This window comes from Poromitra crassiceps (assembly GCF_964638095.1).
Source record: "Poromitra crassiceps genome assembly, chromosome: 22".
Taxonomy (NCBI): domain Eukaryota; kingdom Metazoa; phylum Chordata; class Actinopteri; order Beryciformes; family Melamphaidae; genus Poromitra; species Poromitra crassiceps.
Genome location: NC_139647.1, coordinates 2,652,951 through 2,669,534, shown reverse-complemented (window position 1 = coordinate 2,669,534; position 16,584 = coordinate 2,652,951). Strand labels below are relative to the sequence as shown.

General features: G+C 43.7%; 3 protein-coding genes across 8 annotated transcripts in view; 2 read left to right on the top strand and 1 right to left on the bottom strand.

The window, feature by feature from the left end:
- The window catches only part of LOC310796498 (A-type potassium channel modulatory protein KCNIP2), a gene marked incomplete at both ends in the record, with an annotated part of 190,741 nt that extends 185,199 nt beyond the window's left edge, over positions 1–5,542 (top strand). For 3 of the 6 annotated variants that reach the window (XM_083658692.1, XM_083658691.1, XM_083658690.1), the window contains 7 exons: positions 1,333–1,453; positions 2,946–3,015; positions 3,462–3,532; positions 3,787–3,894; positions 4,025–4,129; positions 4,303–4,365; positions 5,495–5,542. In XM_083658692.1, the coding sequence (XP_083514818.1) occupies positions 1,333–1,453; positions 2,946–3,015; positions 3,462–3,532; positions 3,787–3,894; positions 4,025–4,129; positions 4,303–4,365; positions 5,495–5,542 (586 nt within the window). Of the gene's footprint in view, positions 1–1,328; positions 1,454–2,945; positions 3,016–3,461; positions 3,533–3,786; positions 3,895–4,024; positions 4,130–4,302; positions 4,366–5,494 lie in introns of all 6 variants that reach the window. The other 3 variants (XM_083658695.1, XM_083658694.1, XM_083658693.1) reach the window with 1 other exon arrangement.
- A 2,629-nt stretch (positions 5,543–8,171) lies between these two features.
- Positions 8,172–12,658, bottom strand: cox15 (cytochrome c oxidase assembly homolog 15 (yeast)). Its single transcript, XM_083658333.1, has 9 exons — positions 12,517–12,658; positions 11,974–12,164; positions 11,750–11,872; positions 11,431–11,617; positions 10,716–10,883; positions 10,425–10,506; positions 9,486–9,640; positions 9,211–9,324; positions 8,172–9,085 (listed from the first exon to the last, which is right to left on the bottom strand). The coding sequence occupies exons 1-9, from the start codon at positions 12,589–12,591 to the stop codon at positions 8,954–8,956; spliced, it is 1,227 nt and encodes a 408-aa protein (XP_083514459.1). The 5' UTR covers positions 12,592–12,658; the 3' UTR covers positions 8,172–8,953.
- Positions 12,659–13,047: 389 nt separating this feature from the next.
- Positions 13,048–16,364, top strand: cutc (cutC copper transporter homolog (E. coli)). Its single transcript, XM_083658125.1, has 9 exons — positions 13,048–13,138; positions 13,400–13,470; positions 13,809–13,868; positions 13,994–14,203; positions 14,505–14,540; positions 14,805–14,938; positions 15,114–15,141; positions 15,274–15,379; positions 15,519–16,364. The coding sequence occupies exons 2-9, from the start codon at positions 13,401–13,403 to the stop codon at positions 15,628–15,630; spliced, it is 756 nt and encodes a 251-aa protein (XP_083514251.1). The 5' UTR covers positions 13,048–13,138; position 13,400; the 3' UTR covers positions 15,631–16,364.
- Positions 16,365–16,584: the final 220 nt, after the last annotated feature.

Below are 16,584 nucleotides of genomic sequence, written 5' to 3'. Positions count from 1 at the left end.
ATTTTGACTGATAATGTAATACCTTTCAGGTGGGTCATTTATTTTCAACGCTGATGATGTAATGATCTTTACGGATGACAACCAATTAGCATGGGTATGGGGGGGGGGGGGGGGGGGTTCGTCTCCCATTGATAGAGATTTCAGTTTGATGCAGTGCCGTAATCATATATATTATTGGGGGTCGACACCCCCCCCCTCCACCCCCCAATATTCAAATATGATATGCTGAAAACATCCCCCCCAATATCCTCATCAACTCGGCCGACGTTGCTGTCTTTCAGAAGATGTAGCGGGCCCATTTTACAAGCTGTGAAGAGTGGAGATCGTGGTATTATTAGAAGATCTAGGGCATCCATTGGTACCAACCATGCTAGCTTGTCGGGAAAGGGGCAAATACGCTCCAAAGTTAGGCTCAATTTTGGCGAGGCAGACACACAACGAACATCTCAGCCCATAGGCCTTCTTCAGCGTTGACTATATATATCAGTCAAATGTTATTACAACAATATCAGAACATTGTATTACATTTTCAGGAGGTGTGTGTGTGTGTGTGTGTGTGTGTGTGTGTGTGTGTGTGTGTGTGTGTGTGTGTGTGCGTGCGTGCGTGCGTGCGTGCGTGCGTGTGTGTGTCAGAGTACTGATAGGGGTGAAGGTGAGGTCAGAAGCAGAAGGTCCTGGAGGACTGAGCAGTGCAGTACCTGCATGCAGATGTAATCTGAGTAGAAAGATTATTGTGAATAAGTAGAAAAGAGTATTCATGGAATTGGTTGGAATGAGAAAGGGATGAGGATTTGTCAACCACACCATTGAGGATGTCTCTAGTTGACCATTTTGACTCATGCTAAAATCACGTTTCCATTCTTATTCAACACATATGTTTTCCCTGTTGTATTGTTCTGTTGTATTTTGTGTAGTGTTTGATGCTGGTCTGGTCATTGCTTCTGCTGGTTGCTCTCTTCTTCTTCTTGGGCTTTTCAGATAAAGCCTCTCTGCTCATGTATTGTATGAAGTGATGTATCCTATACCTGAACAAAGAGCTGTGGGAAGTTCTTGAACAACCTCCCAGTCACATCCAGAAGATTTGATTTTGATTTGACAAAGGATGATCAGCATGATCTTTCATAAAGGTTGCTGGTTGAATCTCTATGATTAATTTAGTAGGTATGATGGTATGATGTCATAACGTGTGATGAGCTCCATATCATTTTGGTTGATTTGTTCACATAAATGTGCCAGCAGTGCTGTGGCAGACTTGGTGATGGTGATGGTGGTGATGCTAGAATGCTGACGGTGGTCTCTCTCCCTCCCTCCCTCCCTCCCTCACACAGACAGCGTGGAAGATGACTTTGAGTTGTCCACCGTGTGCCATCGCCCTGAGAGCATGGACAAGCTGCAGGAGCAGACCAAGTTCACCAAGAAGGAGCTGCAGGTCCTCTACAGAGGCTTCAAAAATGTAAGTGTGGCTGTTGGACGAGAGGGGTGAGACGGGACGGATGGTTGGGAGGCTGCAAATCAAAACATCATAGGGATAGTAGGGATATTTACCGATGTCGATATGATCTGTATACGTTTCTATGATCATCACATTTGGTACATAGTGAAAAACACAATGTAAACACTGTGAATTTGAAAAAGTCATGTCTTCTTTATTTAAAGTAGAGCACGCACATCCCCCCAATAGGCAAGTGCCGGAACTTAGTACTGATTTATCTGACATTATATAGGAAAGGAGTCTGTCGGCTGTACAACTCTGCTCAGTTAATAGCAAACACCAGCTGATCCAATGTAAAGTCACTGTCTCCACTACTACAAGCATAAATCACACAGGATCTTCCCTACTGTCTCACCACTGTGTTTGAAAGGTGTCAGGTATCAGAGGGAACACTATCTCATGCCTTTTGGTTCTGCCCTTCACTGACGGGATTCTGGGCCAAAATATTTGACTGGTACTCTAAGGCCTACAAAATAACCCTTCAGCCAGAGGCAGAACTCGCCATCTTCTGCTGCTCGGAGTCTTCTCTGAACTTCCCTACAGCTGTGCAACAACAGTCTCTGGCACAGAGGACAACTGTTGCTAAGAAACTAATCCTGAAGGAATGGAAGTCCCCCTCTTCACCCTCTTTTCAATTGTGGCTGATGGATATGACCTCTGTTATACGGATGGAGAGACTTAGGTTCCTGAGGACCAACTCACTTGGGAAGTTTTCAGTTATTTGGAACCCACGTTTCTGGCCTATCTCGCTGAAGTTGGGGGCAACGGGTGACTCGCCTGGCTGGTTTCTCATGGACCCCTTGCATGGGATCCCCAGCATAATATCTTCTACAAACATATAAGCACCATATGTGACTGGTAGCGTGATGTAATACCGAATGTCGACAATATTATGTATGTATGCTTTTTTTCTTTTTCTTTCTTGTGTCTGAGCCTATTTGTTTGTCTTGTTCATGTTTTGTTTAAAATAAGTTAAAAATATATAGAAAAAAAAATAGGCGGGTGCCGGACAAATAGATAAACAAATTAGAAGGAAGAAATAAAGTCTGCACACTGAAGTGTCCAGCTGCTGGTCTGATGAACCGACCTTGTGATCGAAACGTCAATAAACTGAGCGGGAGCCTGACACTTCAGTGTGTGGACTTCATTTCTTCATTCTTTGTTTCCAAAACATGTGGTAAAGCCCATAAATCACAGCTTGACTGCATTATTTCCTCTACATATGAACATTTGGCTGATACCGCTAATTAACATTGCTGTTATTTTGCTCATCAGACCGATACCGATATATTTAAAAAAATAACTAACATCTGCTGATAAAGATATGACTGCAGATATAGTGTGCATCCCTAAAACATGAGTTACTGTTAAGAGCAGTGTTAGTCTGGTTAGTGGTGAAGTTCCTTAATGCCAGTTGGGAACTGATGCGTTTCTCCATTTGCGTTTCTCCCAGGAGTGTCCGAGCGGTGTGGTGAATGAGGAGAACTTTAAGACCATTTACTCACACTTCTTCCCTCAGGGAGGTGAGTCTCTGAACCTGAACGACCACCACTGCCCACAACACTGTCACTCCAATCCTCCTCCTATCTCTCTTTATCTAATAATTTCCCAGGTAAAAGAATAAACATTGTTTATCATCAACATTGATTCTGTAGACGTACATGTATACTGTACATGGAGCTGTTCATCATTAAGGAAGAACATATTAATTATACATTTAACACACATTAATTATAAATCTCTGCTGCACTAACAGTACACGCACTGCAAAGAGGCAAGGGAATTGTTCATTTCATGGTATTTAGGTTGATGAAATGTTAACCACTTGTTTCCACTTGGATTGGAAGTTATTTTTAGATCTGGGCTATATTTAGCTCCTGTAGCTGCTAATCTTAGTTGCTTTGTATAATCAAAGATGTTTATTAAAGGGCATGTAGGCTACTGTAAATAACAATCTCTACCTTTTCAGATTCAAGTATGTACGCACACTTCCTGTTTGAAGCCTTCGACACAGACAAGAACGGCTCAATTAGTTTCGAGGTGAGCTGTATTTTTGTATGGGCTTCCTCTGAGAGACGCCAGTGAATCTGTGTTCCAGTGAAACTCACAAACCACAGCTACTGTGCATCAACGCAACTAGAACATGTGCTGCTCCCCCACGTCTCAGTACCTGCTCACAGAACAAATGAAGATGTGCTGTGATGAGAACTTGACACCGTTTTACTGTGTGGAGACTCGGGTCGGGTCATTCCAAAATGATGATTGGATTTCTTCTTCCCCGTCTTGGTGCTCAGGACTTTGTGTTTGGCCTGTCCATCATCCTAAGAGGGACCATCAACGACCGGCTAAACTGGGCCTTCAACCTCTACGACCTGAACAAGGACGGTTGCATCACCAAAGAGGTAACCCCCCCCCCCCCCCCCCCCTCCCCCCGATGACTCAGGAGTTTCTGTAGGTCCGGCAAATCTACTGTAGCTGGGGGGCGATGGTTAAAGCTGATAGCCCCGCCTTTCTCCCTCCTCCACTCTGCAGGAGATGTTGGACATCATGCGGTCCATCTATGACATGATGGGGAAGTACACATACCCCAATATGCAGGACGATGCCCCGAGGGAACACGTGGAGAGCTTCTTCCAGGTTCAACTCAATACGCCTCACTCTCTGTTGACTGAAATAAATCAATCAATCAATCAATCAATCAATAAATCAATCAATCAATCAATCAATCAATAAATAAGAGATTGTACAAAGTTCTTCTTGGACACGATTCTTCCGTGAGTAACTCTCTGGCTGTTCTCTTTTCCTCTCAGAAAATGGACCGGAATAAAGACGGAGTGGTCACCATAGAGGAGTTCATCGAGTCATGCCAGAAGGTAGGCCAGAGAAGTGGATGACTGAGTATTCGGGCCGGCCGTGCCCTACCTCTGACTCCCCAGAGTGTGGAGCTGTGGGGAGAATCTTAGGCCAGAGATGTACTTCTTGCTTTTGGCTAAGCGTTCACTTCCTGCGTTGGTCATGCATGTCCTATATGTGTATATATATATATATATATATATATATATATATATATATATATATATATATATATATATATATACCGTATACTGTATATATATATAACATCGGCAACATCAGCATGTCACTAGTCTCTTCAAACAGACGCGTCGGCGGCTTTTGATATATAGTAGTACGTGCGTACGAGCGCTGGCGCCGGAACAAGGGGGACATGGGGACATTTTGTCCCCCTTAAAATTTGGTCCCCCTAAAAAAAAAAAAAAAAAAAAAAAAAAAAATCTGAGGGGCCAACTGCCCCTGACGCTTAGAGCCCACTTTACACTGTTTACACAGCCTGTGACGCTTGTTAAAGCCGTGATCATTGTGGGATTATTACACCTGAGAGACAGACAGACCTGGACTCTGTACTGCACTCACTGTCATTGGCTGCTGCTATAATCGTATACGGTTATTGTTATTTTATTTTTGTGTTGAGATGACAAGTTTTGCACTGTGTTTCGAAGTGATAATAATAATAATAATAAGTTCAGTGTTTCTGCCTGTGTTGCTGTCTGTTGTAGTGTAATTATAAAATGACCTAAAGGGAGAGCAGGTCACCAAGTGAGTGAGAAAAGGAAAAATACTGAATAATTACATCACTACAGTATAATCCTAATGTTAATTAAAAATGAGATATTCATCTAAATATGGCTAAAAATCATCCAAACGTCCATCAAAATGTCAATTTTTCATCGGCGCTCATGGGCGCCGCAAAAAAAAAAAAAAAATTGTGTCCCCCTTATTGCAAACTCGTATATATATATATATATATATATATATATATATATATATGTATGTATACATACACGTACAGTACGCTCCAAACAGACACAGCCATCATGCACACGTGAACGCATACGAGGTAAAAACCAAGTATATCTCTGCCCTTAGGGAGAAATGAGAGTCATTGGCATTAACTGTCCTTATCTCCATCCTGTCTCCACCCAGGATGAGAACATCATGCAGTCCATGCAGCTGTTTGACAACGTCATCTAACCTGGACCAGAGTGCACCAGGGAGGTGTGTGTGTGTGTGTGTGTGTGTGTGTGTGTGTGTGTCAGAGAGCGTGTGTGTGAAAGCGTGTGATCGGACATTTGTGGGTGTCTTTGTTGGGATCGGTGCACTGCTGAGGCCATTCTCCGTGCAACGATGGAGCTTCCACAACTCCCCGTCCCGTCATGCAGTACCTTATCCCCCCACCGAGACACCGAGCGAAGACGAGAGGCTAGCTCGTAGACACCGACACACCCGAGACCCCCCACTTGTTTTGTTTGGACCTTTATTTAACAGTACTATTGTTAAGATGCGAGAACTACTGTGGCCGGTCATGGCTGAACTTAAGGATACGTTGATGCCTGCCTCTGTGCATGTGGTGCAACACCTTCCAGGAGCCGGGAGACTCCTCATGCCCCCGGTCATCAAATAGAAGTGAATCTATTGCCATCTAGTGGGCAAGAGGAAGAACGACACTTGCCAAGGGGAACAAGGGACCATAGAACTGGAGAACCCAAGCGATCCCATTCGTGGACGGATGGAGGCGCAACAGTGTTTTCAATAAGGAACTGATTTTAATATCGCATGATGATGTCACTAATATCCAATTATGTATTTACAGAGATACTCCAAAGTCTGCCTGTCTGTCTGCTGTTCCTAGTCATTCACAGGTGCCTCACCCCTTGTGTATGTGTGTGTGTACATGTCAACAGAAAGAAAGTGATGTCGTCCATCTTACCCGTCTAGTGGGAATACACCCACCTCCAACCATGGATTAACTTCCCATTTTTAGAATACTTCTGGCCGGGCCTTCCAAACCTATTACAATCCTAGCTGTAGCTGTCTGTTCACTGTTGTACCTCTTCTAGTATCCCCAAGTGGTGTCATATTAGGCAGTACCAAGTGGGGGCAGCACTGAGCTGTTTGGACCAGCCCAGCTCTCTCAGCATGCCACTATAGTCTCTTCAAACAGACGCGTCGGCGGCTCCCGGCAATTTGCAAAATGGTGCATTGGAAGAATGGAGAGGAGACAGTCTGGCTGGAGAGAATGGCATGCCACAGTTGTGCTAGTCTATCAATATACATTCATTGGAAATTTATTAGATGACAGATTGTATTGGTGAAAAGTTATGTAGTCCAAAACGTGCCATGTGGTTGCAGCAGGTTCTACCATTTGGAAAAAGAAAATCTCAATCCCTTACATTAAGTTCATTCCAATTCAGTCATTTGAAGAGGCATTGTGTGTGTGTGTGTGTGTGTGTGTGTGTGTGTGTGTGTGTGTGTGTGTGTGTGTGTGTGTGTGTGTGTGTGTGTGTGTGTACGTACTGTTAGAGACATGGTTTGATATGTTTTTTGTCCCCCTTCCTATAGTCTCCCTCTCTCTATAACACCAGAGTGACAGACATGAATGGTGTCTTAAGCCGGTGGTTCTCAAACTTGTTCACGTCAAGGACCCCTAAACTAGACCACGGACCCCCATTTGATCTGATTTTTGTCACAGGGTCGCCCATCTGATAAGATGTTTTATTACAGAAGGTGTATGACAGAATGTATGACTATTTTGGTCATGGGTTTCATTGTTACTTAAAAATGGAATTATAGTGAGAATACATTATTCCCCTTTTTATAGGGGAGCCCCTGGAGCGCCCCTCAAGGACCCCTGGGGGTCCCCGGACCCCACTTTTAGAACCACTGTCTTAAGCCCCACTATTGTTACATCATGGCATATAGCGCCACCTGTGGGTGAAGAGAGAGGGAGATACTGTACGGTAGGGAAGCTGGGCAAGGGGCAATCAGAGATGAAACCGGATGTAATCTGGTCCACTTGAGTGTTTTTGACCCCCCCACCACCCCCACCCCCCCAATGAGAACTTAGAGCTACTTCTCTATATGCCTCTTTCCATAGCAGAACTGAATCTGAGAGAGAATACAAAAGGGCAGCAGAGACTCAAGTCACTATTATAGAGATGGACTGTGAGGTGTTTATTATAGAGATGGACTGTGGGGTGTTTTTAATACAGAGACATGGACAAGCAATAATGCTCTCTACGTCATCTCTCCACTCATTCGTCTGACATGACGGTCTACTAAATCAGGGTGGAGTAAAGTCCTAATCATAACATGCATTTCCCAATCCTCTATGTTCTTATTTCTCCGTTTTGCATTTTCCCACCTAAGTATATTTTCACTTTGATCTGGTTTTTGGAGGGAATAAAGTGGTGTGTCTCTGATTGCTCCTTGCCGGCAGTTTTGAACTTCCATTTGACCACGAGTCAAACCCGTCTGTACCCGCATGTACTGTGTCTAGAGCAATGAAAACCTAACCCTAACCCTACCATGTACTGTGTCTAGAGCAATGAAAACCTACTAACCCGTTGTACTGACTGTGTCTAGTTAGCTAGCCTCAACTGGTTGCATTGCGTATTCCAAATGTGTATATTTTGTACAGAGACAATAAAATCACAGTTGCTATGCAAAGATTGTCTGGAGTGACTTGGAAGACGTTGAACTGTACAGAATTGCTTTTATTAAAATAAGACAATGCTGTCAGGTTGACATTTCTATACAGTACAAAGCAACAATCTTAATGTTTGATTCCACAAGAATAAATCACTCAAATAATTTAGCTATTCAAATAATTTAGCTATACACACAATACAAAATAATCCCCTCTAGCCACATCCTACTCAACTCACAGGCAGTGTGTGATTTGACACAAGGCAAGAGGGGAGTAACCAGTTAGTTTAATTCATAACCTTAAAAATATGTACAAACTTCCTATTGCAGTGATTTAACCAAACAGAAACTCAACACAGGCTTCTGGTTCCAAACAAAGTATGAACCCTTCAATGCAGAGCCTGGTCCCATGATGTCATCAAAGCTGGATATAATTCTAAACTGTTTGTTTTTGTGTTTACAGATCTTCTGTGAAATGCTTTGCAGATCGATTTACATAATGTTCTCATCTGCTAGCAGCTAGTTCACTACAGCTAGTGATGCCAAAACATGCATCCACAAATAGGCTAGTAGTCACTCCTTCAGTGTATTTTTTTGTCAATAAAGACATGGTCAAATAATCCATTTGAACAACATAGTGATTGGCTTGCAGCATCACAGGACAGACTGCTCATTGGCTTGCATGATCAAAACAACACAGCTCTCCGCCCAGTCTGCCATGGTTTTCTATGGGGAGAGCAGTGCCTCCCAACTATGTGTCAGTGCTAACGCTGGCGTCGCACACCACTCGAATTTGCCACCTTGCGCTGAGGTCAAAGTTCAAATTTGACCTACTTACCGCTGACCTTTCTCTTGCTCTACCTCGCGGTGAGAGAAGATGGCGTATCATGTGAAGGCACCTTTAGGGGCTTGGGCCGTGGCTAGGGGGATTGAATTTGTCCATAACACAGCAGGCTTTTACTTGGGCACCTTGCGGAGCTCTGCCAGGACCCAGATGGCCAGTGAGAGGAGGGCCACGGAGCCAGACTGGTGGGTTGCTGCCAGGGGAATGGGCACGTACAGTAACAGGGTGCTGATACCAAGGGCAACCTGAAGAACACAGACACAGAGGATGATAATATATTATATTCAGTGACAGAATATGACATCCAAAGACAACATGGATTTTGTCTCGAGTTCACTTGATGCTCCCAGGACTCTGACTGAAAGCCTACCTGTCCATAAGCCATTGCTGTGAGGAGGCTGATGGCGATCTTAGCCCTCCTGGGCAACACCATCCTCCTTGAGAACAGATACAGGCCTGTAATGGCTGTCAGAGAGGAGATCGCCTGGAACAGAAAAAACACAGAGAAAACTGAACACATCGGCGAGCATGTTCTTCTCAAATCACTGGGTGGAAGAGGAAGCGGGGGCACATTATGGTTTCATCTAGATTCTAATGTTGAAAGGTTGCCTAGAGAATATTGATGTTTGAATAAATTGGACATACCAAAATTCTGTGGTCGAACTGCACAGTCGAGGGGTTTTCGAAGACGTTCTTGAGGGCAGGAGAGAAGGCCAGCAGATCATCAGGGATCCATCGTTCGCCCATCTTAGGGAAGGAGTTATACACCAGCCCAGCATCCAAGCCAGCAACAAAAGCACCTGCAGCAAAGCATTTTTGCAAGATCGTGATATAGCTGCACGCACTTTGATTATCTACTTATCTAGATTGTCTTGACAGTCTGCACAAGTGCCTGCTAGACATTAAAAGCTAGATACCCAAGTATGTTCTTCAACTCAAAGATAACATAACAAAAACTGTATGAATATGATCCACAGTAAACTGAGAACTTCAAATGTGAAACCTGTAGCCAAGAACCTAGAGGAGTTTTATTTATTCCAATGTAACTTTTGATGAGCAGGTTAAAAAGATTGTGCAGTCGTGCTTTCTGCAGATGAGCAGCATTTTGAAAATGAAAACACTCCTATCCTCAGCTGGCGAACTTGGAGGTCATTCACACATTGATTTGATCTTGCTTAAAATACTCCTCCACCCCCTGCAGCGTAGCTACAATGCTGCCTCAGTAGTTCTGTCTGGTGCTAAATTTGCTTTAGCCAACAATTCTTAGTTTCATAATTCTTTGGTTTTATTTATTATTGACTGATTATGTAATCTATTGTATCTACATGTCATGTCTTGTTATACTCCATGAAATGCTTTCTAAATTCCATTTTTGAAAAGCTGCTATACAAATTAACTTAGTATTGTTGTTGTTTTTAGATTATCTTTGGTGATCAAAAGACTCGATTATATCATGTTTTGCCTTCATGTGTTACTTGAAATACACACACGGATAAGTATTGATTACATATTGGAAAGTTGGGCGACCATAACAAGTGGAGATCATAATTATTATGTGGCAAACACCTTCAGGGTCTACAGTACCTGAGAGAGCAGTGAGGAACACCAGTCCTCCAGTTCCCTTGGCAAATCTCCTGAGCTGTGTGAGTCGCCTGGTCTCCATCAGCTGAGAAAGAAATGGCAAGAATAGTTGTGAATAAATAAGTTTTTTTTTTTTTAATAAAATGTGTGACATTATCAAGTTGTAGCTGACTTGGACCAAGGTTAAAACTCTTTTTCTTTGGTGTATAATATAGAGAAGCCACATTCGATCTTTTATAATGGGCGATGTGTGTATAATGGGTTTGGCTTGTATGCAAGAGACTGCCTGGATACCTTGTGGGCGGGCATCAGCAGAGTGAGCCCAGTCCAGAGACTGGCGCAGTAGAGTAGCAGGGCAGAACCGAGGTGGGCAGACAGACGGTACTGGCTCACCCGCGGGATGTCATAGGACTCGGGCTTCTCCTCCAGACCGCTCTTTACCATGTACCAACCCAGAAGGCCCTGAGAAGACACACGGATGACAAAATGCTTCCTCCGTCTCTTGAACCTACTGTACAGGAGTGACCATTTTGGGTCAAATATTTTCCATTTAAAAACTACCGTAAACAAAACAAAAAATCTCACAGCTTGCCAAAAGATTAAAATAATAATAACAATATAAATAAAAACATGCACTGCCAACTGTCCAAAAAGCAAAGTTAAAAACTACAAACAAACTTCATACACAAATGCACATGGTACTTTTTCCCCACAATTGATCAGAACATGAGCTTGTTTGTTGGATAATCCACTGACAGAGAGAAGCACACTCACGACACACAGGATTTTCAAAATAAAAGCCAATTTAGGTCATCTCATTGGATTTTTCTAGCTTCATAATGTGTGGTTTGTCTTAGACCTCCCAGGCCAGGCAGAAAGATGAAGAGGGCCGGTCTGGCACCTGGGCCGTATGATGATCTACACCCTCTTCCAACAAGAAATAACATCGAGAGTGAGTTTCTCCTGCTCCTCCCATGATCTTCTCTCATTACTGAATAGTCTCTCTCACCTGGAAGAAGACAAATCCACACAGGCCCAGCACTCGTCCCTTCATGGAGCGGGTGAAATATCCTTTCTTCCAGAAGTAGACGGTGGGCAGGATGTAAGCTAGTCCCACCAGCCTGCCCCACATACGATGACCCCACTCCATGTAGTAGATGAACTTAAACTCCGGTAGGGTCATGCCATGGTTCATTCTGTGAATACACGCAAATGGCACTACAGTATATACAGTATATATATATAATGATCCAGGCCATTTAAATTGGAGCAACGCAGCTTGTGTCTCTGCTGGATAAGAATGAAAGGAAAGACCAGGGAGATCTTACATTTTGAATTCAGGAAACTGCTGGTACTTGGAAAACTCAGCCTCCCACTCTGCTTGTGTCTGAGGAGGCTTCATCTCCCTCACCAGATGCCAGTCCACCATGGAAAGTCCTGATTCTGTTAACCTGGTTAAGCAGCACAGTAACGGCACACAAGAATACATCAACGCTATTTTCACACAAAGAGGATAAAACTACATCACCATCACACTTCTAGGTCATTTTACCTTGTGACACCGCCCAAGACAACAGCGCCGACCACCAGTCCGCTGCAGCCGATCAGCCAGCGGCCCAGTGTGCGGTTTGTGGCTGCGTTGGGGACAGTCTTGACTGCTGCCTGTGCAGAGGAGGACCCCGCCTCGGCTGTGATGGTGCTCTGACCTCGCCTCACCAGCCATTGTCGCGACTGTGGACTCCGCTGATGTTGTGGAAAAGAAGAGAGAGGTTAGATTGGCATGGTACTGTTAGATCAGGAAGACAAGATGATGCTCAAGCTGTCACGTGAGACTACTAACTGTCAGGCTGGTTAGGCTACTAGCCACAGTGACTGCATGGGCACAACAAGCCATGGGCACAAGCAGGGCAGGTTAGCTGCAGCTGGCTTATGATGACATCGTGCACGTTAGCTGGTGAGCTAAAGTAAGCCATGGATGGCATGATGGAAGGGCTAACAAACAACAGCAAGCACAAGCAGCTAGAATAACCTGCCAACGTTAAAACACTCTGACCTTATCTGACGTTAGCTTTTTTTTTTTAGCTAGCATACTCACGCTACTTTGTTGAAACCCTTTTCCAGCACTTCTACAACCGCAAAAAACAGCTGTGCGCAATGAAGGGAGTAACATCGTTGTGCCCGTGTGAGTTGGTCCTGCAGGTATGTATGAACGAAGAAGCTGAGGGTAACGTTAACGGTCTATGCCATAGGTCTATGCTGCGTTCAAAACATGTTTCCCAACGCTGCCATGACAATTCAACTTTGACCTCTTGACGTCAGCAAATTTGATCATGTGACTCACATGCTCACATTTTTTTTAATCCTTTAATGTTTGATAATATATATAAAGCACATTATTATTTTCCCACAAAATGTAATACAAATGAATGTTTTGCTAATATTGTATTTACTTACTTAATAATTTCGTTCCAGAGAGACGGGACGTCGAGATAGTTGCTGCATGTTTTGTTGCTGAGCGTAGCCCGCATGGGCGGTCAACGATATCTCAATGCAACAGAGTTGCTTGGCGACATAGCTCCGCCCGACCGGCATGCCCAGTGTCCAAAATTCAAATGCCCCGGAAAACACCGATTCACACACACACGGTACGACGGTCGCAGCAGTCAACAACAACAACAACATTCCTCTTCACTGCACTCCCAATGTGGAACTGACAGGTAACGTAATTACTTCTGGTGGAAACTAAAACTGTGTTTATTTTTTTGCTAAATATCGAGTTAGGTAATATGTAGTGTTAGTCAACAATCACAATTAATCACTGCACTCTCTCAATGCAATTCTGCTTTGTTGACATGCCAACACACACACACACACACACACACACACACACACACACACACACACTCTCTCTCTCTCTCTCTCTCTCTCTCTCTCTCTCTCTCTCTCTCTCTCTCTCTCTCTCTCTCTCTCTCCCTCAGGATGGCTGAGAGCTTTTTGATGGAGGTGTGTGTGGACTCAGTGGAGTCTGCTGTCAATGCTGAGCGAGGAGGTTGGTAGAATTAAGTATGTTTTTTATTGTCAGAACTCAGAACATGTGCAATCCACCATGGTCTGTCAGATGAAGAGACAGGCCTACTTGAAAGAGAAAGGAGGAAGTGCCTCTTGAAAATAATATATATTTTTTGCCTATAAGGGGGAAATGATTTTAAGGAGCCGGTACCCTGGCTATTAAAAATACTTTTTGGTGTCACACAATCTAATTGCTGTTTCAGACACCCACTCATAAAATGACGTGCAGTATTCTGTCAGAGCTCAAAGGTGTATGTCCATAAATGTCTTCTATATTGAGATTGAGGCGTTGTCTGAATGCTTGTCTCTCCCAAACAGGTGCTGGTCGGCTTGAACTGTGTTCTAGTCTTCTGGAGGGAGGGCTCACTCCCAGTCTAGGTGAGAGAGAGACCGAGAGAGAACGAGAGACAAACAGAAAGAGAGGGATGAGTGTATAAGATTAAACTCAATGAACCACTGAGGGCAAACAAGCAATGAATCTCTCCTCATTTGGTGTGGACCAGGTCTGCTGCAGGTAGTGAAGCAGTCTGTCAAAATCCCGGTCTTCGTGATGGTCCGCCCTCGCGGGGGGGACTTCCTGTACTCGGACCAGGAGGTGGAGGTGATGAGGAGGGATGTAGAGCTGATGAAGAGCCACGGGGCAGACGGCCTGGTGCTGGGAGCGCTGACTGAGGACGGACGGGTGGACACAGAGCTCTGCATGGAGCTACTGGGTATACTGTGTTTCTGTGCATGCAGCACGTCCAGAATAGGCTTAAATGCCCTTTCACACCAAGGGTCCAACCAGGGTTATTCCCGGGTTGACTTTGGGTATGAAAGGGTTAACTCGGGTTGCCTGACCCGGGTTGGCAACCCACCTGGAGAGTTGGGTCGGAACAGGGTCTGACAAGGGTTGATTTCAGTGTGACTGGCCCCGCCCACGTTGAATAGCCTATGCTAATTGTTATTCTTTAAAATGCACAAGTTTTCAATTTTATATAATAATAAGTTTTTTTTTCACTCTCTCTTCACCAGCTGTTTCTCGCCCTTTGCCTGTCACCTTCCACCGAGGTAACGTGTTCTTTAAAAAAAAGTTGTAAAATTTACAGCCATTAAATTAAAAAAGAAATAAATAAATACATTACATAATATACAACTATTTCTACTTGAAAAATCGCATAAAGCCTCAAAAGGTTTTGAAATGAAAGCCCTCTTACAACGTTCTCATTTATTACAAATCATGGCACCTAGAAAAGGGCGTAATGACTTGAATGTGGAACCTGCATCCTTGCTCTTAAACTCTTCATTCAAACACATGATCTCATCTCATTGCAGCGTTTGACATGGTGCATGACCCTGGCATTGCCCTGGAGACTCTGGTATCTTTAGGCGTCCAGCGTTTGCTGACCAGTGGCTGCGACAGCTCCGCTCTGGAGGGGCTCCCTCTCATCAAACGGCTGGTGGAGCAGGTACCGTACGTACATACATACATACATACATACATACGGACATGGTGTTAGCGAGCATGTGAAAATGGCATGGCTGTCTATGTCGCCCGGTCTATGCGGGTGTGTGCAGCTTTCTTGTCCATCTTTTCCTAAGCTTTGTTTCACATCCTCCACCTCTCCTGCTTTCTCCCAACAGGCTAAAGACAGAATTACCATCATGCCGGGTTAGTGCCATTCTTTTTCCTGCTGAAATGTCTTTTAAATATATCGCTTCATGTGCAAGTGAAGTACTCAACACTGACACATGTGCATGTTCTGTTTTGATTTTTGCTACTTATTGGGGGGTTTTTACACAGGAGGGGGGATCACAGAGAGGAACCTGCAAAGGATCCTAGAAGGATCAGGGGCTCAGGAGTTCCACTGCTCTGCCCGCTGCAGTAGAGATTCTGCCATGAAGTTCAGGTGAGTTTACATCAAGGCTGTATTAATATTGAGGTGGATTTATACCCATATTCTCTCACATATAGATCACTTTTGTAAGTATAAAATGTCTCTATTTTCCTTGCGGTCTTCTCAAATCCCAACAATGTTTTATGTGCAGGAACACCTGTGTGATGATGGGAGCCTCTTTCTCAGCACCTGAGTACGGCCTGAAGGTGGCAGATGTGTGCAAAGTCCGCACTCTCAATGCAATCGCCAAAAACACCATGTGAGGGGAAATGACTCGACAAATCATGACAGAAGACAGAAGAGAAATACCTCAAAAGTGATCATGTGTTTATTTTCGAGTTTAAATAAATGCAATTTAGGCCCAGAGGAAGCAGAAGTTGCAGAATTGCTACATAGATGCTATTTTTCTCCATTGTTCTCACGGATTAAAGAGAGATGGCTCGGGTAATTGTCCTGCAGCCTCCTGGGAAATGCATTCAATCAAAGTACCTCACAATGGAGAGAGCAATAATGATTTCACCTGCACTATAGGGGGTAAGGCGGCTTAGAGACAGTGTAATAGAACACACAATAGATGAGTAAATACTGATTTTATTATTAACACAACAAGAGAGAGATAGTGATATGTGGGTTCTTCTGTGTTTGTCCCAATGGACAAACACATCTGAGCGGGGGCTGCATGGGCAAACAAAAAATACAAACAAAAAATATCAAAGTCTGTCTGAAGATAGAGGCTTACTTTCAAGTGTGGATGATGACAGTCAAATGCCAAGGCACTCTGATTAGGTAAAGAATAAGAATGTTCAAGTTAAAAAGGCTTTTTTTTTTACAAAATAAATGTCATTTTTGTAGTCATGCCCTTAATGTGTTCAACTGGCAAAAATAACCACATTTTCTAAAGCTAACTTGAAGCCAATGCCTCTTCTAAAAGGTGTCTTTACTTTGTCAGAACTATATTGGTTCAGTCTGTGTGGGATTTAATAAAATATTTTTTTAAGATTTGAGAGTATACTTTCTCTTTATTTCTGTATGAGGCCTATTGATATTATTCAAATGCATGCAGTTTGTTGTTCGGCAGCCATGAAACACAAACGTACCACCTTGAGGGGGTTCCAGGACCCCCAGCAAAGTGATGAATTGTTAAACTTCAGCAATATTTCATTTAGCAGAAGTGCACACAATGAGAGAATGCAGAAGAATGGCTTATGATGACTGGT

Bases quoted from the DNA above. Each gene is read 5' to 3' on its own strand.
- cox15 (XM_083658333.1), bottom strand. From the start codon at position 12,591: ATGTTACTCCCTTCATTGCGCACAGCTGTTTTTTGCGGTTGTAGAAGT. The intron at 11,873-11,973 runs GTAAAATGACCT...CTGCTTAACCAG, and splicing joins GTCTTGGGCGGTGTCACAAG to GTTAACAGAATCAGGACTTT. The intron at 10,884-11,430 runs GTGAGAGAGACT...GTGTCTTCTCAG, and splicing joins GTGGATTTGTCTTCTTCCAG to GGCCTTCTGGGTTGGTACAT.
- cutc (XM_083658125.1), top strand. From the start codon at position 13,401: ATGGCTGAGAGCTTTTTGATGGAGGTGTGTGTGGACTCAGTGGAGTCT. The intron at 13,869-13,993 runs GTGAGAGAGAGA...GGTGTGGACCAG, and splicing joins AGGGCTCACTCCCAGTCTAG to GTCTGCTGCAGGTAGTGAAG. The intron at 14,939-15,113 runs GTACCGTACGTA...TTCTCCCAACAG, and splicing joins TCAAACGGCTGGTGGAGCAG to GCTAAAGACAGAATTACCAT.